This window comes from Zootoca vivipara, chromosome 11 (genome assembly GCF_965207765.1).
Source record: "Zootoca vivipara chromosome 11, rZooViv2.hap1.1, whole genome shotgun sequence".
Taxonomy (NCBI): Eukaryota; Metazoa; Chordata; class Lepidosauria; order Squamata; family Lacertidae; genus Zootoca; species Zootoca vivipara.
The window spans coordinates 16,736,237-16,760,084 of NC_142594.1; the positions used below are offsets into that span (position 1 = coordinate 16,736,237).

At 43.8% G+C, this 23,848-nt stretch overlaps 1 protein-coding gene across 4 annotated transcripts in view; it reads left to right on the forward strand.

The window, feature by feature from the left end:
• The window catches only part of NEK10 (NIMA related kinase 10), a 107,491-nt gene that overhangs the window by 13,531 nt on the left and 70,112 nt on the right, over nt 1–23,848 (forward strand). For all 4 annotated transcript variants that reach the window (XM_060280658.2, XM_035130104.3, XM_035130103.3 and 1 more), the window contains exons 6-16: nt 2,362–2,446; nt 3,862–3,903; nt 6,809–6,887; nt 7,522–7,589; nt 8,460–8,539; nt 10,803–10,889; nt 13,747–13,971; nt 15,697–15,836; nt 16,384–16,445; nt 18,299–18,376; nt 19,247–19,311. In XM_060280658.2, the coding sequence (XP_060136641.1) occupies nt 2,362–2,446; nt 3,862–3,903; nt 6,809–6,887; nt 7,522–7,589; nt 8,460–8,539; nt 10,803–10,889; nt 13,747–13,971; nt 15,697–15,836; nt 16,384–16,445; nt 18,299–18,376; nt 19,247–19,311 (1,011 nt within the window). The remainder of the gene's footprint in view (nt 1–2,361; nt 2,447–3,861; nt 3,904–6,808; nt 6,888–7,521; nt 7,590–8,459; nt 8,540–10,802; nt 10,890–13,746; nt 13,972–15,696; nt 15,837–16,383; nt 16,446–18,298; nt 18,377–19,246; nt 19,312–23,848) is intronic.

A 23,848-nucleotide genomic window follows, 5' to 3' on the forward strand; every position in this document is an offset into this window, starting at 1 on the left:
GACTTGGAGGGCCACATTTGGTCTTCAGGCCTGAGGTCTCTCACTGCTTCAATCAGGGACAAAACTAGGCTTAATATAACAAGGGCAAAGACCCAGTTTGGCACACACTCCGCATGTGCATTTGTGTACAGGTTGGGAGCCTTGATGGCGCCCCTCTGGAGGCTTCACCCGGGGCAGAAAACTCAGCTAGCCACCCCCCGCCCCCCTGTATCTTTAGCATTGCTTCAGGAAATCATGTACCATATTTGCTATTCTGGGCTTGATCCTGAACATCGTCTCACAATAAGAGCCCTGCTGGATCAGAAGGTCTGTCTAGTTCAGAATCCTGTTTCCTATAGTGGGAAGTTCAGAAGCATGTTAGGAAAGCAGTAGTTTTGCAGCACTGAAGCCTACGGGCAACTGGCGTTCAGAGGTAAACTGGCCATTTAGCTACAGGTAGGTAGCCGTGTTGGTCTGAGTCGAAGCAAAATAAAAAAATTCCTTCAGTAGCACCTTAAAGACCAACTAAGTTTTTATTTTGGTATGAGCTTTCGTGTGCACACGAAAGCTCATACCAAAATAAAAACTTAGTTGGTCTTTAAGGTGCTACTGAAGGAATTTTTTTATTTGGCCATTTAGCTGTTATGGCTAGTGGCTGCAAACAGACCTGTCTAATCTGATCTAATCTATGATCTAATCTGATTTTAAAGTTCTCTAAGTGTGCGTGTTGGGGGATGGGGGCAGCATAACCCTATCAAGTGGTTTCAAAATCCATAAATATTGTGCGAGGAAGTACTCTTTGGTCTGCCCTGAATTTGTTGCCAATCACTTTTGCTGGTGATCTTGAGTTATGAGAGAAAAAACACCCTCTTTCCTTCACAGCTTGTGTAACTTTATGAGACTCCATCACAGCCTCCTTCCAAAGTTAGCTCCCCAGAACATTTCAACATTTTATCTTAAGGAGGAAGGGTGCCCCAGTTCCTTGATCATTTTGTCCACCTCTTTCTGGAAGTTTTCCATTTGTACAGTGTTCCTTGGAGATGGAGTACAATTTCCTCTGGAGATGGAGTAGCCCAAACCAGGGGCGTAGGAAGATAGGGGCGGTAGGGGCGAGCTGCCCCGGGTGGCGGGCTCCAAGGGGCGCCATCGCGGGTGCCCACCCCGCCCCAAAACACCCGCCCCGCCCCCGGAATGTGTGCTACGCCCCTCCGGGAGGCGCCCCCCGCCCCCGGGAGGCACGCCACAGTCCTGGAACATGTGCCCCGCCCCTCCGGGAGGCACGCGCCGCCCCCAGAATGGGCACTAGCCCCGCCCCTGGTGCCAGAGCATGAAGCTCTGCCACTGGCCCAAACTGTACATGGGAGTTGTAGTTCAGCAACCTATCCGTCCAAGGAAGCATGGCCAGTGGCCAAGAATGATTGGTGTTGTGATTCAGCAAACCCTGAAAGGCCAAAAGATACCCACATCTGGTCTACACTGATTGGCAGTGCGTCTCCACAATTTCAGACAGGGTTGCTGAACCTCATACCTTTCACGTGCAAAAGAGATGCTCTGACACTGGACTATGGCTTTTCCCCCTAACTGTTTTATCATTAACTGATTTTAAATCAGCACTTTTCTCCGAGTGTCAGAAATCAATCTGGAGCCCCGTTATTGGCCAAGAGGCAACTGATGGGAACCTGGAAAAGAGCCACTGGACATGGTGGTTTTTTGGTCCACAGAGATTCCTCCAAATAACCCAGTTCTTGGGAGTCTACGTGCATCCATTGCAGCATAGCCTTTATTTTTATCGTATTATTTTTAGCCTTTGGCTTTATTCCCAGCATGGAACGGACCTGCTGTGCTAATCAACCATAGCTGTTTCAGCGAGGAGGGGAGGCGGTGAGTGAGAGAGCTGGATATATACACAAATTGTATGTGTTTAGATGGGTATCCATTCATCCATACTGATATTCATCTGTAGAAAATGATAAAGCCGTTTATTAGTTCATCTGGCATAACTGGAAAATAATCTGAATGAATAATATATACAGTATACAAATACAAGTGGCAAGTTTGTATACAGTCTGCTTTTACTTTCAGTTTACCTTGGCTCGTAATCTCAAAGTGTTGACGTTGAAACTGGGAAGGCACTTAAATACACACCCTCTGTTGAAATTAGTGGAGTTACACTGTAGTCTAAAGATTAGCATCGGAAACAAATTAGGTGTGCTAGATTCAGACTGAAAAAGTTGAGGTTCAAATGGCTAATTGTGCACTCCATAAAAATGCAATCTCTTGCCTGCCAATTGGAACCTTTAGATTTTCAATCTTGTGTTTGCTTGCAGAAGTAGCTTAATTGGACCAACTTATTAATGCATTCTTTTTACCTGTTTGTTGCAGGGAGTGGGCAAACCGAGCATCATCCATCCACTTTCTGAGAGTTTTAATTTGCATAAGATTATTAATGAGAGACCAATGCTATCAGGTTAGTTTGCCCATGGTCACCTCCTTGAAACATAAAATAGGAACATGATGCTAAAAGTGGCTGCTTAGATATTAGTACAGCAATCATTTAGTAGGTTTGGTCAGCTGATGCTGTACTAGCAACTTTCCAAACAACATTTGCCAAATATAGTTAGCAGCCCCCTATCTTAGAGCCACCTCCAGACTGGGTTTTGTGTTTTGTGTGGGTATATCCTGCAACGTAGGGACCCAGGTGGTGCTGTGGGCTAAACCACAGAGTCTAGGGCTAGATCAGAACGTCGGCGGTTCAAATCCCTGCAATGGGGTGAGCTCCTGTTGCTCGGTCCCAGCTCCTGCCCACCTAGCAGTTCGAAAGCACACCAAAGTGCAAGTAGATAAATAGGGACCGCTCCGGCGGGAAGGTAAACGGCACTTCCGTGCGCTGCTCTGGTTCGCCAGAAGCGGCTTTGTCATGCTGGCCACATGACCCGGAAGCTGTCGGCGGACAAATGCCAGCTCCCTTGGCCTATAGAGCGAGATGAGCGCCGCAACCCCAGAGTCGGACACGACTGGACCTGATGGTCAGGGGCCCCTTTACCTTTATCCTGCAATGTGCAATTATAGTGGATTAATGATGGATTTGTCCACAAATCAGTCCACTTTTTTAGCTGTTCTGCATTATCGCCATCTGGAGGGGGTACTCTTGCAACAAAAGTGGGACAAAAAATAAACCACAACATTTGTGGCCTAAAAAGTTGCAGCATAGCAGGAGAAAGTGACAGGACATGCACTGATTGGGAAGGAGGTGATCTGTCTGCCCCAAAACCTTTTCAGGTGCAAACAGTATTGAACGCGGAATTATGTATAACTATCCCAATACACAGGGACACGGGTGGCGCTGTCGGTTAAACCACAGAGCCTAGGGCTTGCCGATCAGAAGGTCGGCGGTTCAAATCCCCGCGACGAGGTGAGATCCCATTGCTCTGTCCCAGCTCCTGCCAACCTAGCAACTCAAAAGCATGCCAGTGCAAGTAGATAAATAGGTACCACTGTGGCGGGAAGGTAAACGGCGTTTCCATGCGCTCTGGTTTCTGTCACGGTGTTCCGTTGCGCCAGAAGCGGTTTAGTCATGCTGGCCACATGACCCGGAAAGCTGTATGTGGACTAATGCCGGCTCCCTTGGCCTGAAAGCGAGATGAGCGCCATATCCCCAATCGCCTTTGACTGGACTTAACCATCCAGGGGACCATTACTTTTATCCTTTTTACCTACCAGTTGAATTACTGAGACACTGCAATCGTAAGCATAACTTCTGCCATACTGAATCAAGGGGACTTTGAATTTAACAGTGGTAGTTGATTGGGAATAGGCTGCTAGGAATCTTCTGGAAGTTTGACATACTGTACTTGCTTTGCTTTTCCCTCCCCTCTTGTATAGGAAGCACTCCACAACCTGGGTGGGATCGACGCCTTAGCACAGGTAACCATCTCTGCCTTTCACGGTGTTTTGTTGCCCGTTAACTTAAGTTCGCCAAGGTAAGGACGGAAGTTATTGCAAAACAGCTTTCCCTCTTGGAGGTGAAACTATAAACACTAAACACATGGGATATTTTTTCCATTTCCAAGGAATCACAAAGCAATGTTAGTTGCAGCTTGACTGAATTGCAGAAGTGACCGTCCTGTGTCATTTGATTAGACTCTGAATCGGCTGGCTTCTGTGAAAAGGGCGGATGCCTCAGTGAGAGATCAGGATTATAATCTGCTCAGCGGGGCCATCTGGCTTGTCAAATTGGACCTCTTATGGCCAGAATGAGAAAATGCACACAACTAACAAAGTATTTCATTTTGAGCAGGGTCCAGTCAGCACAATTCTGCTTCGGTGCTGCTTGTGGGTTTCGCTAAATAAATGCCTTTAAAAAATGAACATGCCTATATATATATTCTCATGTTAATAACAGGGACCACATAACACCGGTCCTGAGAGATCTACACTGGCTCCTAGTACGTTTCCGAGCACAATTCAAAGTGTTGGTGCTGACCTTTAAAGCCCTAAATGGCCTTGGTCCTGTATACCTGAAGGAGCGTCTCCACCCCCACCGTTCAGCCCGGACACTGAGGTCCAGCACCGAGGGCCTTCTGGCGGTTCCCTCGTTGTGAGAAGTGAGGTTACAGGGAACCAGGCAGAGGGCCTTCTCGGTAGCAGCACCCGCCCTGTGGAATGCCCTTCCATCAGATGTCAAGGAAATAAGCAGTTATCCTAATTTTAAAAGACATCTGAAGGCAGCCCTGTTTGGGGAAGCTTTTTAATATTTAATGCTGTATTGTTTTAATATTCATTTGGGAGCCGCCCAGAGTGGCTGGGGAGACTCAGCCAGATGGGCGGGGTATAATTAATAAATTATTATTATTATTATTATTATTATTATTATTATTATTATTATTATTATTATTAACAGTGCAGTGTACATAAGAAACAGCAGGGTACTATCTTTACCAGGACCAGTCAGAAATACAGTGGTGCCTCGACTTACGAATTTAATCCGTTTCGAAGGCACCTTCGTAGGTCGAAAAATTCATTAAGTCGAAAAGCACCATTGGAAACGTGATTTCCCATAGGAATGCATTGGAAACGGAAAAAATCGTAAGTCGAAGCAACCCCATCTAAAAATTCGTAAGTCGAAAAAACCGCCGCGGTTTCCATTCGGATGTCGAGAAATTCGTAAGCGTGTGGCCATTTGCCCCAATCGTAAGTCGAAAATTTCGGTTGCCAAGTTGTTCGTAAGTTTGAGGTACCACTGTAGTGAGCAGGTTATGAGTGAATGAGAGCCCTGTGCCCTTTTATTTATGCATCATATCCCGCATCCAGCCTGAAGAAGAGTTCTGTTGAATATGAAAGCTTGCCCACTACTTTCGTAACGTTTTGGTTTGATCCCATTGAAAGAATGCATTACCTACGATTATTTTTGGACTTTTTCTAATGGAACAATACAGCTACCTGCAGTTTTAATGTACGTAGGCTGAGAGGAAGCTACCAATCACACAAGGAGTGGGATTCACTTGTCAGAATTGGGGCATTGACTACTGCTGCTACCATGTGCTTATGCCTTGGCAAAACCGCATGATGTAGCTTCTAGCAGGAGCTTTTTCTTTATGGACCATAATAGGATACATAGCTTTGGGGATGATGCTGACTGCCGTAGAAGAACTTGGGGGCCACCCCCAGCCTGCCTGTTCATGGTGGTTTCCTTATATTGAGTCAGGCTATTGGCCCATCTGGTTTAATATTGTCCACATCAGTGGTGGGGAACCTGTGGCTCTGCAGGTGTTTTACACACACACACACACACACACACACACACACACACACACACACAGAGAGAGAGAGAGAGAGAGAGAGAGAGAGAGAGAGAGCGCCTTTCTGTAAATCACCAAGGCTGTTTACTACAGGTCAGAAATAATAACAGCATTATTTGATGTGTTAATGTGAATGGAAGTTGTTAAAATTGCAGCTGCGGTATAAAGTTTTGTTCTTCTGACTGGTGTGTAATTGGAATTTACAAGTTTTTGGATTGCAAAGTAAATGATCAAATCATCCATTCTGGCCCAACAAAATAATATAATATAATTTGGCATCTGAATAATTGGCATGATTAATTGTATTATAATTTGGTATTGTGACAAGGAGGATTTTATTGTAATTTAAAACTAATAAAAATGATTACACACACACACATACAAAGGAGAAAATAATAAAAGCAACGTCCGAACATCTCCCACAAAGCACTGCTTTAAAAAACAACAACAAACACAACAAAAAGCAACTCAGGTTGTTGTTTGTTTGTTTTTTAAAAAATGTATAGACCAAATTAAAAAGAGGTGTCTTGACACATTTTCTATATGCAGAGATGTTGCTGGACTGGAACCAACACCCTCCACTGGCAATACTAAGTGTGGTTAATGAGAGTAAAAGTCCAACAGCTTTTTGAGGACTACAGATTCCCCGACCCTTGGCCTACACTGAGAGCAGCAACTCTCCATTGCTTCACAGAAGTGTATTTTCCCAGCCGTACCTGGGAGTGCCAGGAATGAAACCTGGGTCCTTTTCCACGTGGAGCGTGTGCCCAGCCACCAAGCGGCAGCCCTTTCCCAGTTAAAGAACATATGTCCAAGAAACCATAGCTAGACCCCCACAGCTTCTTGCATGAAAAAGCCCTCTTGTTGTAACTTTGTCCTGTTTCCAGAATAGTGTGTTTATTTTTTCTGATAACTGTCTGCAGTGAATTGCGGTACAAGTTTGCCATCTGCTGGTCTCATGTATGCACTTTGCTTTTTAATTTAGATCCATTTCCACTAACAATTTTACAATGTTTCCTCCCCACCTGCAGTATATGGAAACGGTAGCAAATGACTACCTTTGTTATGGAGAAGAGCATCATAATATAGACAAATTGGTCAACATGACATGTAAGTAAGTGCTGGTTATATATCAGTTATATATCTCCTGTGGTTATATCTCTTCTCTTCTGATTATATTTCTTCTAGGATGAAGTGGGGATGTGTACAGTGGAACCTCGGTTTACGCCTACCTCCGCTTACGAAAACCTCCGTTTACGAGCGCTGCGGACCCGGAAGTGTTTACATCCGGGTTCCGCGGCGTCGGATGCGCGCAGACACGATCTGTGCAGCTTGCGCATGCGCAGAAGCGATCTGCGCAGCATGTGCACAGAAGTGCTCTATCGGCGCTTTGCGCACGTGCAGAAGCGTGTCTTTGGCGAGCGAATGCCTCTGCGGAATAGATTGCGTTCGCAAACCGAGGTACCACTGTATATGAAATAAAATGTTCTAGAAATGTAGCACTAAGCTGTTGCAGTCCAAAAGGAAGCAACAACGAATAAGATCTAAAAACTGGCTCTTGTTTGGATACAATTGCAATTCTTTAATTTCAAGGCACCTCCACTTATTTTGCTGTGTAATTTTTTTAATCATGTCGCAGAATCTATTAACTTTTGAAGGAAAGTTGCTTTTTAGAAGCTGTCCTCTTCCCCCCCTCTGCCTCCCCACCCCGTGATAAAACTTTCCTGTTTGATTCTCTTTGCAGATATTTTTCAAAAACTCTCGGCCGTTAAAGATCAAAGAGAATGGGTAACAGCCAGCGGAGCACATAAAGTAAGTGAACCATCACTTCTACGTAATCAGGGTTTTTAGTGGCTGTGTTTTGTGTCCTTAAAATGGCACAAAATCCCTTCTGATCATTGCTAGACAATTTTAAGTTGTCAGCATTGAAAGTGGTGAATCAGTTAAGTGGCTGGTTGACTAGAGCCCAGGGTGACTGGGGAAACCCAGCCAGATGGGTGGGGTATAAATAACAAATTATTATTATTATTATTATTATTATTATTATTATTATTATTGACCAAGAGAGCGCCTTATCAGGATGCAGATTCAAATTCTTGGCTCCTATCCATCCCTTCTCTGCCTCTAGACCCTGGCTCCTAAATCATCAGACACCCAACCTTGGCATTTGCCAATGTAAACCCCAGTCATGTTGACATTTTAGTTTTATTAGCACACTGAAAAGGGATAAGAACTTATTCCTGATAGACAGAGATAACAAGAAGCGGTTTATTATTTATTTACGTAAAGGATTTTTGCCCTGCTCTTTGGCCAAAAAAGGCTCCCAGAGTCAGGGACAGAGCTTCGTGCTCTGGCACCGGGGTGGGGGTGGAGAGCAGGCGGGGGCGTGGCTGGCGCGCATCCTGGAGGCGTGGTGGCTGCCTGGGGGGGCGTGGCGCCCAGGGCGGGTGGTGGAACAGCTGCAATGGCACCCCACTGGGATCGTGCTGCCGAGGGCGGTGCGCTCCCCCCGCACCCCTCTTCCTCCACCAGTGCCCAGAGCAGCTTTCAAATCAAGAGTCCCTCAGGCTTACAATCTAAAAATGTGATAAGTAAGCTGCATCTTTCTTTTCTTTAAAGTACTGTTTGTTACTAACGGGCATTTTGTCTGTCTTTTAATTGTCTAACGTTTTATTTTTGCAGACTCTGATCAACTTACTTGGATCTAGAGAAAACAATGTTCTGCTAGGTACATTGCTTGCCCTCACTAGCTTGGCAGAAAGGTAAGCTTCAGTCTAGTGTGCTTGGATTTGTCCCTTGATTTTCTTTTTTTGGGGGGGTGGCGGGTGTGGATCAATCAAGTTCAACAAGAGCAAAATATCAACAGTCAAGCTTTATTCCCCTTACCTTGCAAACATTAAGTTATAGGTCAGATGTGGGGAGCTCTTTTAAGCCTGAGGATGGCATTCCATCCTGGGCAACTTTCTAGGGACTGCTTATCAGTAGCGGGTGTGGCCAAAGTGGGCGTGGCCCGGCACACAGCAGTGGGTGTGGCCAAAGTGGGTGTGGCCCGGCAACCAGCAGTGGGTGTGGCCAGGCACCCACTGCTCTTTATCTATGCCAGCAAAAGTGATTTATCACAGTTCAAGGACAAATTCCACTTCGATAAAATCGCTAGCACAGAAGGCAGAGCAAGGCCTGTGAGGGGAATGATCTGGGTGCAGGGCCAGATTTAGGTTTGATCAGGGCCTAAGCTACTGAAGGTAATGAGCCCCTTTATATGTCCAGCTGTCCTTTGTCAACAACAAATTATTGCTGTTTTTTGTGTTGAATATATGCTATGTGGTAATTTATGGACCTAATAGGTACCTAAAGCCATTTGCACATGCAGAATGTAGGCACACTATATATAGAAATTAGCAAACCAGTGATGTTTTAAGGGAGCAGGCTGGCAGGCGGGGCCCATTAATTACATCACAGGAGCCTATACAACACAAAACTCTGTTGCTGTATGTAGGTTTTATTTTTATATTTTGGAAATGTACATCCAGTTTTTTCCCCTTTAATTTTTTTGCCCCCCCCCCCAAGAGAGTGGGGCCCTCAGCTATAGCTTGTTTAGCTTATACGTAAATCCGTCGCTGTCTAGGTGTGTGTGCCCTGGGCATTGTCCTGAGGGCTGAACAGAGAGGTCTGGAGCAGGGGTTGGCAACCTAAGGCCCATGGGCCACAAGCAGCCATGGGGGTCATTTAACTGGCCCATGAGCTGCCCCCAAACCGAGCTGCCCACTCGGTGAGTCCCTGCACACTGCGCTAAACCAGCGCAGCGCGGAGACTCGCTTCTACGGCGCTGGAAATTGTGTCTGTGCATGCGCAGATGAAAATCACGTCTGCACAGACGCAGACGCTGAAAATTGCATCTGTGCAGATGTCGGAAATTGCGGGCGCGGGTGCTCATATGCGCACATAATCCAGCCCACAGAGGGATCTCCGCTGCAGTGATCCAGCCCAGGCGAGGTAAACTTCGCCAACCCCTGGTCTGGAGGGACTGTATGTGGACCCTAGGCCTGAGTTTCCCCACCTCCTAATATTGGCTGTGTTTACACTTTTGCTTTCCATTCTGTAAACTATGTATGCTGCTTCAGATCACACATTTATTATTGTTTCAGTAGCACCTTAAAGACCAACTAAGTTTTTATTTTGGTATGAGCTTTCGTGTGCATGCACACTTCTTCAGATACCTGAAGAAGTATTCTTCAGGTATCTGAAGAAGTGTGCATGCACACGAAAGCTCATACCAAAATAAAAACTTAGTTGGTCTTTAAGGTGCTACTGAAGGAATTTTTTTTATTTTACTTCGATCCAGACCAACACGGCTACCTACCTGTAACCATTTATTATTGTGTGATTCTTGGTTGTCAGATTTGTAGAGCATGGGTGTAAAGGAGAGAATGCAAACCGTCTATAGAAGTTGGAGTTAGATTGCAATGAAATGCAAAATCTTTCCAGCAGCAGTAATTGGTTGTTACAATTACCTGGGATCGGATGCTGATGTAATAAAAGGGGTGCCATTATCTCTATTCTCTGGAATGTATATTGAATTTCTTTTACCCTTGGAGCACAATTCATGGTTGGAGGTGTTAACATTTTAAAACCTGAGCCCTGGGAGTGGCTGAGCCCACTTTTAACAATACCACCAAATGCACTGTGTTTGAATGGCAGGACCATGTCTAGAGCAGCTAGACAAGAATATTTCTTCTAGCAGTTTTCCAAATGCCAAGCCTGCTATCTCGGGGAACAGTGCGAGACTTTCTTTCTTTGGGCTAGATTTTGAGGGTTGATTGCATGGAGATTCCTATTCTTATTAGTACTATGTTTTTATGTTTATAACTGAGACTTGCATTCATTTAAATGATGGCAAAGTTCAAATTCTTTACATAGGGTTAATTCTCACACTGCAGGAAATTTCCATTCATAGAAATGCCATGAATGATATGCTACTACAGTGCAACTGAAAAAAAATAACACATTCATAATTTTCCATTTTAGTCCCGGATGCCGAGAGAAAATAAGCGAGCTTAATGTTGTGGAGAATTTGTTGGTGATATTGCATGAATATGACTTGCTTTCTAAAAGGTAGGATGCTGAATTAATTTCTGCCCATCTTTTTCTGTTCACGGTTTCCAGTCACTTAGCTCATGCTAACCATTCTCTTTCTCCAACCACATGCTTTCTACTTGTAAAGTAGAAAATATGAGATTTCCAAATATGGCATTTTTTAGGAAGACAGTTTTCTCGGTAGAGAGGGATAGTAATTCTGAAACTGAAGCAATGCAAAGGTTGATTGGAATTTGTGCTTACAAGGCCAGTGCATGCTTCTCCATGCTTAATGATCCCAGGCTTTTGCATTCTCTGGGTGAATTCCCGTATCTCGCTCAAGCTCACTTTGGTCAGCTTAGAAAGCTCATTCGTATTACAGATGCCTCCCCCCCCCCAAATAAACAATTAATAAAGGGTCCCAGAAATAGCATGAGAGATCAGCTGCACCTTGCATGTAAAAGCACCCTAAGATTTAATACACCATGGCAGGTATAGCTAACCCTTTTCAAGGGCTGAATTATTTTGGACAAGGTGAATTTGGGCATTGCTAACCCAATCTCCCTGTTCTTACAAACCACACGTTGTTGTTTATTTGTTGAATTTATATACTGCCCTATACCCGGAGGTTTCAGGCAGGGCGGTTCACAAAAACGACCACAGTATATAAGATCAAAATAAAAACAATAACCCAATAACACTCCCCCAAAACACTCCCCCATTTTAAAAGACATAGGATGTCAATCAGGTGAACCAAAGGCCTGGTTAAAAAGGAACATTTTTGCCTGGCGCCTAAAGGTGTATAATGAAGGCTCTACATCCAAATAATAATAATAATAATAATAATAATAATAATAATAATAATAATAATAATAAATTGTGATGATTCAGGTAGGTAGCTGTGTTGGTCTGATGCAGTCGAAATATATATATAAAAATTGTTATGTGCTATGTCATCATCACCACCATTAAAAAAATGGTCCAGTAGCACCTTAGAGACCAACTAAGTTTGTTCTTGGTAAAAGCTTTCATGTGCATGCACACTTCTTCTAAGGTGCTACTGGACAAATTTTTTAATGGTGGTGATGATGATGATAATTATACCCCACTCAGCTGACTGGGTTTCCCCAGCCACTTTAGGCAGCTTCCAACACAAAAAAACCCACAAAGCATTAAAAAGACTTCCCTATACAGGATTGCTTTCAGATGTCTTCTAAAGGTTGTATGGTTACTGATCCCCTTGGCTCAGGGGTCACATAACTCCATACTCCACAACATTTCACCAATAAAAATAGGAACATCCTACTCCATAATAATTTTATTACTTATAGTCTGCCCATCTGACTGGGTTGCCGCAGCCACTCTGGGCGGATTCCAACATATATGAAAACATAATAAAACATTAAACATTAAAAAAAAACTTCCCGGTACAGGGCTGCCTTCAGATGTCTTCTAAAGGTTGTGCAGGTAGGTAGCCGTGTTGGTCTGAGTCGAAGCAAAATAAAAAAATTCCTTCAGTAGCACCTTAAAGACCTTAAAGACCAACTAAGTTTTTATTTTGGTATGAGCTTTCGTGTGCATGCACACTTCTTCAGATACACTTGAAACAGAAGGGCCAGACCCTTATGTATATACAGAGGGTGGGGGTGGGTGGGCGGGAATGGGTGATGGGCTGATAGGAGTGGTAAACCTGTTGACGGCTGTTAACGACTGCTGATGACTGCAATTGGTCCTGCGGGGAAAAAGCAAGGGCTGAGGCGCTAAAGAAAGCTTGATCATGCATAATGAGATAAGAATCCTATGTCTTTGTTCATCCCAGGTGGTTCCGTTACTGATCTCCTTGTCTCGGGGGGCCACATAACTCCATACCCTCCCACATTTCTCCGATGAAAATAGGGACGTCCTAAAGGAAAGCGGGACATTCCAGAATCAAACTGTAAATCCGGGACTGTCCCTGGAACATAGGGACACTTGTCTGTACATAGGCAGGCACGCACTTGCCACCCATGCAGCCCACACTCCCAGGAAGACATGCTACCCCACCCTGGTGATCATTGCCAATCAAGCAGAGGAACAGATCTCCCTCCCAGCACTAGGCTGTGAGGAGAGGAACAATTCTTCTCTTGAGACTGTCCATCACAGACTTGGGTGTGGAGGAAAGGAACCTCCCTCCCTCGTTTCTGGAGCCGTCCAACTTGCTAGCAATGGCAGCATACAAGGGGAAGAAGTGGTGCCCTAGAAAGAGATTGGTTTGGGGCATACCTGCCAAGTTGCTGTCAGAGAAATAAGGGACCGGGCCGAAAATAGCAGACCGGAAGTAGCGCTGCCGCCATTTTGGAACTGGACGGAGCATGCTCAGAAGTGACTTTTGATGCTGCTTTGCCCAGTTCCAAAATGGCTGCCGTGCCAGAAGTCGCACTGCAGCCATTTTGGAATTGGGCAGAGCAGCATCAAAAGTCGCTTCTGAGCATGCTCCGCCCAGTTCCAAAATGGCCGCCGCGCCAGAATAAACCGGGAAAAAATGAAAAAAAATATAGTTTTTTCAGCTAGGAACAGCTGGAAAAACGGGGATTTCCCGGGGAAAACGGGAGACTTGGCAGCTATGGTTTGGGGTGAGGACTTGGCAGGCAACTTTGATGGTTTGGTGGGCCTGACCAGTGTGATAATAATGAAGAATGAATGAATTACATATATTTTTAAATTTGTGACTGATGATACAGCATGTGGGTTTAATTTTAGGATTTTTTTTATAGCAACATAGGAGACACTTTGTGTAACTTGTTTGTGTTACAACGGATAAATGCAGGGCTATTCAATTATCTGGATAATCTAACAGGCAGACTTGAGTTTCTACTGTTTAGATGATGATGATGATGATTTCTTGGTTTCCTTGCAGGCTGACAGCCGAGTTGCTCCGTCTTCTCTGTGTAGAATCTCATGTCAAAGAGCAAGTCAAGTTGTACGAAGGTGTCCCCATCCTTCTCAGTTTGCTCCATTCGGATCACTTAAAGCTTCTGTGGAGTGTAGTCTGGATTCTAGTCCAGGTTTGCGAAGATCCTGATACCAGTGTGGAAATTCGTACTTGGGGCGGTATCAAGCAACTCCTGCATATTTTACAAGGGTAGGTTTCGGAGGTCATCGGGAATGAGGCTGCCTAGAGGCAATTTCTGAATTTTCAAAAAGAAAAGAAAAGAAAAGTGGTTCGTATTTCCACCTTGACTGCAGTTATATATTTAAATATAACATTTATTGCCGGGGCAGGGCTGCCTGCTCAAATGTATATGGAAATTGATACCCACCCACCCAGGCAAGGCTTTGATTTCTAGTACCGATATGGCTCTGTTGGAAGATTTCTCGTAGTGCAAAGTCATAAGAACGCAAGATGTGTCTTTCAAAATGTGTAGCGATTGCTGGATAAGCAATGGATTGGCAGCAGCAGCTTTTTTGAAGCACGGTGCTGAAATCCACCGTGGGTGAACTTCTCACTGCTGAACTTGCACAGAAGTCAACCTGCAACGGTTCCCTTCTGATATGTTGAACATGTGAATAGAGATCCCCTAACCCAGGCTTCCCCAAACTTCGGCCCTCCAGATGTTTTGGACTACAATTCCCATCTTCCCCAACCACTGGTCTTGTTAGCTAGGGATCATGGGAGTTGTAGGCCAAAACATCTGGAGGGCCGCAGTTTGGGGAAGCCTGCTTTAACCATAATCCTCTAACCACGTCTTCCATGTAAACCTGGAGCTTAGCTTCTTGAGAATTGCAAGTTCGCATTTATCCCTTTCTTTTCCTTTAACAACAACAACAACAACAATAATAATGAGGAGGAGGAGGAAATATTTGAAAAGCATTTAGGTCCTGCTTGCAGATGTCAGGATGCTGAACTATGTGGGTTTTTGTCCTAACCCAGCAGGACTTTTCTTATGTTCTTGAGGGTTCTTTTTTATTTTAAAAAACACTCTCTATAATATAGAAACCATAGGAGCCAACTCCTAGGGGCTGAGGTCCCGTCGCTCCCCCCAATAAAATATTTGAGCCCCTCCCCCAGTTGATGGGCATTGCCTTTCAAATGGTATGTGTGCACTGTATCGTGATCAATTAGGCAGGGGACCTGCCCTCCCAATAGTTTATTCAAGTTGGCACCCCTGTTAACAACTAATAATTATTCACATATTGCTTCCAGTACTATCCATTCCCCATAAAAATACCTGGCCAAACGTTTTATTTATCCCATTTCTATAACACACTTGAACTGTTATTCCTAGCTTATGAGTTTCAATATGCTGCTCAAGGATATATAGAACATTGATGTTCTTAATTCAAAAGTAAATAGATTCTTATTATCAGCTGGTTGATAGAGGCACCCAAAGGCTTCTGTAAGGGGGAGAGAGTACAGAGTACCTCCCCCTATCATCAAGAGCAGCCCCTCCCCGAGCAGCGAAGGAAGCACAGGCTCGGGGGAGGGCAGTCAGGACACCGAGAGAGAGTGCCCGGGCTCAGGCAGGATGAAAGAGCCCAGACTCCACAGACGGGAGGAGAGAGAAGGGGAAAAGGGGGAGAGGGAAAACATGGAACGCAGACCCTTTCCTCCGGTTCCGGAATTACGAAAGAGAAGAAAGGGGAGGAGATTCAGTGTCCCGCGACTTTTATGTTGGGGGCGTTCGCGCCGGGGGGCACTTCCGGATTCTGCATCGGAGTAAGAAGACATGTTTCTACACCTTCTTCACTGTACATAGCAGCACCAATAAACACGTTATGGAAAAGTAACCTGAGGAGCGTCGTTACTCTAGAGTAGTCGCAAGAATCCCCTGACATCTTCACTTCATTGTGTTTTTTGCTTTCCCAGGGAGCGAAATCTATTTTCCGATCGTTCTTCCATCGGGAGTTTATCCAGTGCGAACGCAGCAGGGAGAATCCAGCAGCTTCGCTTCTCGGAAGATTTAAGTCCTCGTGAGATACAAGAAAATACGTTTTCCCTTCAAGCAGGTGCATACATTATGAATTGCCCAGAGATGGTTTGCACTCAATGCAATAACCGATGCCCGAGCAAAGAACTTTGCAGAGATTGAACTATTAGTCCACAGTAGGTTTTCTGTTGAGGGCTCTGTGCCCTCGCCATTTGAGGTTTGTGGGATGAGGGAAAATAATATTAAATGGCTCAGGTTTTTTGCCTTCTCTAGCAAAGTGGGGCAAGGTTTCAGGGAGGTGGGGAAAAAAAGAAAGAAAAACCCCACAGAGTATGACAGGAAGTTTTAAAATTATCTCCCCAGGATTCTATAACTGGTTAGGGCAGGCATCCCCAAACTCCTGCCCTCCAGATGTTTGGGACTACAATTCCCATCATCCCTGACCACTGGTCCTGTTAGCTAGGGATGATGGGAGTTGTAGTCCCAAAACATCTGGAGGGCCAAGTTTGGGGATGCCTGAATTAGTTGAAAACAGCCTAATGGATATAAGTAGTAGAAGCCTCATTATTGATCATGCTTCCCAAGAACTATATAAGATAAACAATTGTGGCGATTTTTTTTTTTAGCTTGTTGTGCTGCAATTACTGAATTGGTCCTGAATGATACCAACGCTCACCAAGTCGTTCAAGTAAGAGGTTTTTTGATTGCCTAATATACTTATTAATCTCTGCTTATTATTATTTTTATTGTGTTCTAATTTGGTAGTGGATGCAAAAAAATTGTTTGCAGGTGGCTTGGTTGATATTGGTTCTTAGATATTGTGTGTGTCTCATGCACAGGTGTGAAATGTTTGGAATTTGGAAAAAAAAAGTAAGGAAAAAGCTTTTGATTTAACTTTCAAAGAAGGGATGCCACCTTGCTTTGTAGGGAATTTGAGAAGAGAGCAGAGAGTGTAAAAGAAACAGGGGGGTTGAATGGAAGAAGGCAGGGCTTGCTGTGATAAGAGCCAAGCTGAAAATGGAATAAGGTTGAGAAAATAAGACCAAAAAAATATAGTTAGGATAAGCTTGATGTTATCAGCACCAAACAGGCAGGGATGAAGAGTATTTTGTGGGTGAGTAATAGCAGGAAAAGGAAATCCAGGAGGCAGAATTTGTGAGCTGAATAATAATAATAATATTATCTCTAATAATAATAATATAATAATAATAATTTATACCCCACCCATCTGCCTGGGTTTTCCCAGCCACTCTGGGTGGCTTACAACAGAAAATGAAAATACAATAATCTATTAAACATTAAAAGCTTCCCTAAACAGGGCTGCCTTCAGATGTCTTCTAAAAGTCTGGTAGTTGTTTTTCTCTTTGACATCTGATGGGGGAGTGTTCCACAGGGCGGGTGCCAGTACCAAGAAGGCCCTCTGCCTGGTTCCCTGTAACTTGGCTTCTCGCAACAAGGGAACTGCCAGAAGGCCCTCGGAGCTGGACTTCAGTGTCCGGGCAGAACGATGGGGGTGGAGACGCTCCTTCAGATATGCTGGACTGAGGTATACTGGACCCAGTAAGACAGACAGATCCTATGAAGAATGCTGCAAGGCACAGGCTCATAAGGAAAATGTGGTTAAGCTCCCATCTCTCTTTCTCAGAGACCTGTAACATGCAAGTGTGGTGTAGTGGTTAGAGTGTCAGACTAGGACCTGGGAGACCAGGCTTCAAATCCCTACTTGGCCATGAAGTTGACTGGGTGACTCTCAGCCAGTCACAGTCTCTCAGCCTGACCTACCTCACTGGGTTGTTGTGAGCATAAGATAGAGAGTGGGGAGAACCATTAGTGCTCCTTGAAGCAAAGGCGAGATATAAATGTACAGATTAGTGGGGTTTTTTTCAGAGGGTACTCAAGGGTACATAGTACTGGCATCTCTCTCTTTTTGTTGTTAAAAAGTGTGGCACCTATAATAATAATAATAATAATAATAATAATAATAATAATAATAATAATAATAGATTTATACCCCACCCATCTGGCTGGGCTTCCCCAGCCACTCTGGGCGGCTTCCAACAAAATATTAAAATATAGTAATCCATCAAACATTTAAAGCTTCTCTAAACATGAAGTAACAACTGTTACTTTTTTCTAGAAAAAAAGCACCGGTACAAATAAATAAATACTGTAAAGCCGTGGTTCCCAATTGGTGGTCCGCAGACCCCAGGGGGTGCACATAACTTGCCCAGGAGGTTCGTGGCACCATTCACATAACAAGAACTACCACACAGCTATCAAATTTTTCAAAGGTACCGTAGGGAGTTCATGACTTGGCCCTTGAAAAGTCCGCAGTACTTAGCTAATTGGGAACCACAGCTGTAAAGCACAATGTCTTCCTTTACTGAGGACCTGCTGACTTGATTTCTACTGAATAGGTTGAGAGGTTCCTTCACAAGAACTTAACATTTGCCTTTCATTTCACAATGTGTAAGTTATTGTTTAACATTTGACTGTTTGAATGTATATTGAATGTATATTCTTCAATGTGTGCTTTTTCAGGAAAATGGAGTCTACACAATAGCAAAGCTGATTTTACCTAATAAACAAAGGAATGCAGTGAAAGCTAATTTATTACAGGTAATGACACAGCGAGAGGCAAGGAGCTATTTATGACATTGAAGCCCCTTCTCCTTCTCTACATGCTGGATTCTGCAACTGGTTGTTTAATGGCGTGACTGCATGCGGATATGGTTCCAATCATTTTGAAAAATGCATTACCATGTAATGCAGAAAATAAAGGAAATGTATGAAAATGTATGAGGCACCACAGTAGTTTCAAATTCTACGCTTTACTTTATGAAGTAAGACACCTAAATAATTTTTCACTGACGCAAGTTCCTGAATCTCTGTATCCAGTTAGTTGGTTTGATCATTCTGACATTTTTACGGGATTAGCCATTTTTGTATTGCTTGCTTTAAACATGGATTTAAATGCCAATAGAGGTTTGGGAGTGCCAACAAATTCATATTGGTAGCAGCAACGGTTCTTACCATCATGCACTAAATTGAAATGAAGATGGATGTCTTTCTAACTTCTAGCAAAAAAAAAATATTTTCCTTCCATTACAGTGGCACCTTGGGTTAAGAACTTAATTCGTTCTGGAGGTCCGTTCTCAACCTGAAACTGTTCTTAACCTGAGGTACCACTTTAGCTAATGGGGCCTCCCGCTGCTGCTGCACAGCCGCGTGATTTCTGTTCTCATCCTGAAGCAAAGTTCTTAACCCGAGGTACTATTTCTGGGTTAGCGGAGTCTGTAACCTGAAGGGTCTGTAACCCGAGGTACCACTGTACTTCAGAAAGATAAAGCTTTTAGGCCACATTCTTTGGCTACAAGCGGTTGCTTATTTAGTAGTCTAAAGGCATGGACTTCTCAGCCAAAAGCAGCCAAATGTGACCATGCTTCTGCACATGGAATTACCTTAATGTATGCATTTCCCTCTCTCCAGTGCTATGCCTTCAGAGCCCTGCGATTCCTTTTCAGTATGGAAAGGAACAGACATCTTTTCAAAAGGTATGCAAATTTAATATTAGAAGAGATTACGCTCTCAAAATGTTCACTTGAGTTACAACAAAAAGCCTGCAGGTTAATGCTTAGCATTAGGCTTAAGTCTTAGTTAGATTTACTGTTCTGTAGCTGGGGGGAACCGAAAATGTGATGGATGACATTGTTGTCCATAGATGTCTCTGCAAAGAGAACGTACGGTACTGTAACTGTGTTTTAGGTCCAATTCAAAAGCTCAGGTGCCGCATGGAGAGCTCTAGAAACATTCCTGGCACCTCTGCGTTGGGGGTAGTAACATTTCATTGATCTGCTCATTTATATTTTTTAAAGGAATTGTATTTCAGACATTGTCAAATGTCATTGAAGCAGTTAGAAACTGATTTACGGTAGAATAAGTACAGCAAGAGGGACTTTGAAGTATGGCTGGGAGCTGTAAACTTGAGGTGTTGAATGCATTCACTCTGAGTACCTGAGCAATATCATCATTAGAAGGAATTGTTTTCTGCTGCTCCAGAGAAGCGGACACGGAGCAATGGATTCAAACTACAAGAAAGAAGATTCCACCTAAACATTAGGAAGAACTTCCTGACAGTAAGAGCTGTTTGGCAGTGGAATTTGCTACCAAGGAGTGTGGTGGAGTCTCCTTCTTTGTTTTTTTTAAAAAAGATTTTTATTGATTTTCAAACAAGACAGACACAAACAAAACATACAATATAACACTGTCCCTTCATTTTCCCTCCACCCACCGGTCCACTTCTGCCACCAGTGGAACCCGTGTGCTTTAAGAATCAAAGGGGTCCAATTGTGAATTGAGTTCAGCTTCCCCCCTCCCTCCTCCCCCCATATCCCCCCCCCCGCCACTGAGAGAACAGGGAGGAAGGAGTTATGGGGATTCGCATCCCCCAACTCTTTCATAATCATATTTACAAACATACAACACAGAAAAAAAAGAAGAAGAGAAAAAGAAAATTGGGAAAAGTTAAAACTTCCCAGTTCTTATTATTTTGACATTTTAATTGCGACTCCCTCGATAGTCTTCCTCATGGTTTTCCTAACAAATTCTAATTACTTGTGGCGAATTTTCCAACTCAGTTTCAAATCTTAATCTAATAATATTAACTCAATCCTCCTCCTTTTTCATGCTGCCCTCCCACAGGTCCCCTCCTGCCACAAGAGGAACCCGCAGGGCACAGCACTTCCAAGGTTCCATTTCCTCCTCACCCATCTGGGCACCCCCTGCCACTGAGTGCCTCAGAATAAGGAGAGGGGGGTAGGCAGCTTTCTGCCTAAACACCTCACTTAACTTACAAAAATTTACAATAACTTAAAAATTCTTTCCCAAACCATTCTTATGCTCCCTTAAGAAAACATAACTTTTTTTCCTTTCTTTTTTACATTCCATCTCCTCTCCCTAAGTCTTTTCCCCCCAATTGGTTCAGCATTTCCATTATCATGCCAAGATTTCGAAAACCGTCTTTCAAAAACCAAAACAATACCTTTTAACTAAAGTTTTTACCCCACACCCATTCTTTCCCAAATCCATCTCCAGGCCTTTGCCCCCCCCTGCCCCTGTCCTTCCCATCCCTCAAAAACACCACTCCACATTTTAACCCCTCCAGGATCTTCAATTCCATTAGTCTTTAAGTTCCTTTGCCTCTCATCTTCTTGTTCTGCTTGTTTTTCTTCCTTTTGGAAACCATATTTTGCTTCATCCCAAACAAATTTGTCATAGTCCAAGTCCTCTTCAGTACTTTCATCCAGTTGTTTCTCCTCACACACAGTCTCAGACTCAGCAGTCTCCAAGTCTAAATTATCCTCTAAGTCCTGGACTTGGACTTCAGTCTCGACTGGTGATAAGTTGGGATGTTGCCGTTCCTTGTAAAGGTCTTCCCATGACAGCAAATAGTTCAGCACAGTCTCCTGGAAGGCTCAAGAAAGCTTTGTTTTCATACTTCTCGTAACCGCAGATAAACAGGGGGTAGGGAACAATGGGTACTGGAAAATTCCTTTCTCAGACGATCGACTCCATTTTGGCTGTTCTTTTCCTTAGTTCTTAACTCAATCCCAAATCCGTTCTTACTTCCAATTTAAATAGTTCTATCACGTTTTAAAACAATTTTTTACTGTTCACAACAATGCAATCAATCCACCCGGTCTTTTGACAGTTTGACAGCTTTTGACAGCTGTCAAAGCGCTCTTCCCCTTAATGCCGCTGTACCTCAAGGGGTGCCGGACTCGGGGGCTGAGATGGTTCCAAAAAGGTCTTTTTTCCCTCTCGGGTCCACAACTCCAAATTCTTTCGTTGTTCGGCTTAGGTTTTTTTTTTAAAACGCCTCCCAGTTTCCCATTAGGAAGAGACCGACTTCCGTTTCTTTAAAGTCTCTCCTATTTTTCCAATCGGCAAATTTAGAATCCAGATCAAAGTTCCACTTACTTCTTTGGAAATCTTTAATTTAAATCGGAAGAATCCGCCGCTTGCCGGGTCAGGACTCGGAGCTTCGCTTCCCGGAGGTAAGATGTGGCCCAAAATGGCTCCCGCGGTTCAACCCCGCCGGCTCACGATCGCTCTATTGAGCTCTCGGGCGCGGGGGATCCGCCAAACGGAGCAGCCGCTGGATGCCTGAGTCACCGGAACTCTCTATCCGGTGCTTTTATGGGGAGTCCGCTCGCTCTGCGGACTTCCCCCCCCTCCGAGAAGCCAGGGACCTCGACACGCGAAGTCCCTGCGTCCTTCTCACCGCCGCGACGAACCGGAAGTGGAGGAGTCTCCTTCTTTGGAGGTCTTTAAGCAGAGGCTTGACAGGCATATGTCAAGAATGCTTTGATGGTGTTTCCTGCTTGGCAGGGGGTTGGACTGGATGACCCTTGTGGTCTCTTCCAACTCTATGATTCTATGATTCTATGAATGAATTAAGAATGCACTGGAATCAAATGGCACATCCTGGGCTGTTGCTGACAGAGGATGAACCATCATCATTGTCTCGTTCATTCCTAAAGATTGACTAGGGTGGACAAGAAGCCTGGAGAGATTATTAACCAGAGCATTAATAGGCTAACAACTAGAAGGCTGGAAGGCCTCTCTCTGTTCTTACCATGGACAGATTTGCCCATTTTTCTGAACTATTGATTATATACTGCTTAGACTTCATTGTACAGCTTCACGATTAAGCCCCTTTGTGGGAAGAAACACTGATTGTACCGGAACAGCGTCCGGGTCTTGACTCACGAGTTGATGTTGCTTCTACCAAATACACGAGTGACTTTGAAGAAAAAGACTACTGTAATTTATTAATTTGCCTGTTTATGCTCCTTATCATGGAGCAGTGGCCCTTGGCGATATATTTTTGTCTGATAAGAAGATAACATGCCTGTTGTTCTGGGACCTGATCAAGGAAATTCATATTTATTTTTTGAGTGAAGTGTACCTCCAGTTTCAGTTGAGGAGAAAAACAGCTCAGTCATCAGTTTGGAAACATTGCAGTCGAATAATGCATTAAAAATTCTCTCTCTCTCTCTCTCTCTCTCTCTCTCTCTCTCTCTCTCTCTCTCTCTCTCTCTCTCTCTCTTCCATTTAATATTGGCTCAAGATAGAGAACCTTCATGTGATCAGATGTTGAGCAGATATTTCAGATGTTTTGGGTTCAGCATGGACTTTTAGCACATAGAAGTATTTCCATCAGCCTTCGGCATCAGTGACATGATTCATATAAGCTTTTTTGGAGTGGAAGCATAAATGAAATTAGGGATAGCAGCTTTCCTGTTTAAAAACATTGTATTTTCTTTTCCATCATTTTCAGTGTTTCTAAAACTAAATCCAAGGCCATCTTTCTAGTGAGGTCAAATTAATCAGCAGACTGTCATGCTCATTGACTGTATTTCTACTCTGAATAAACATCCCTTGAAAAGACTCGTGTGGGGTTCAAAGGCTGGCTGTTCTGAAGCTACTGTCTGAGCCAATAAAGTAGACCAGGGGTTCCCAACAAAATTTTCTCAAGGACCCCACATCGAGCTGTTATTGTGACAAGGACCCCCATTAATTTGTTTAGAGATGGTTCCTGCACTGCAGGGGGTTGGACTAGATGACCCTTGTGGTCTCTTCCAACTCTATGATTCTAACCCCAAGGCAGCTGTTTTCAAAATATTTTTGTGCACCTACAAACCTTAGATTTCAGGTAGGTAGCCGTGTTGGTCTGACGTAGTCGAAACAAAATAAAAAAAATTCCTTCCAGCAGCACCTTAAAGACCAACTAAGTTTTTTATTTTGGTATGAGCTGCTGGAAGGAATTTTTTTACTTAGATTTCAGCAAGGCAGCTCATAGCTCTCCTGTAGTGGTACAGCTCCCTGAGAATCAGATCGACATTAGTATTTATGATATCATACAGTAAATAGTTTTCATAGTTGGTGGAAATGCATGTGCAAATTAACATAAAAACACCATGTCATAGGAGAACAGCCACAGAAGAAAATATAAACTGCCTGGTTACAAGTAAAAACACAGAATACATTTTTTAAACCTTCTTGGCGTTCAAACTTTTTCTGTACGGC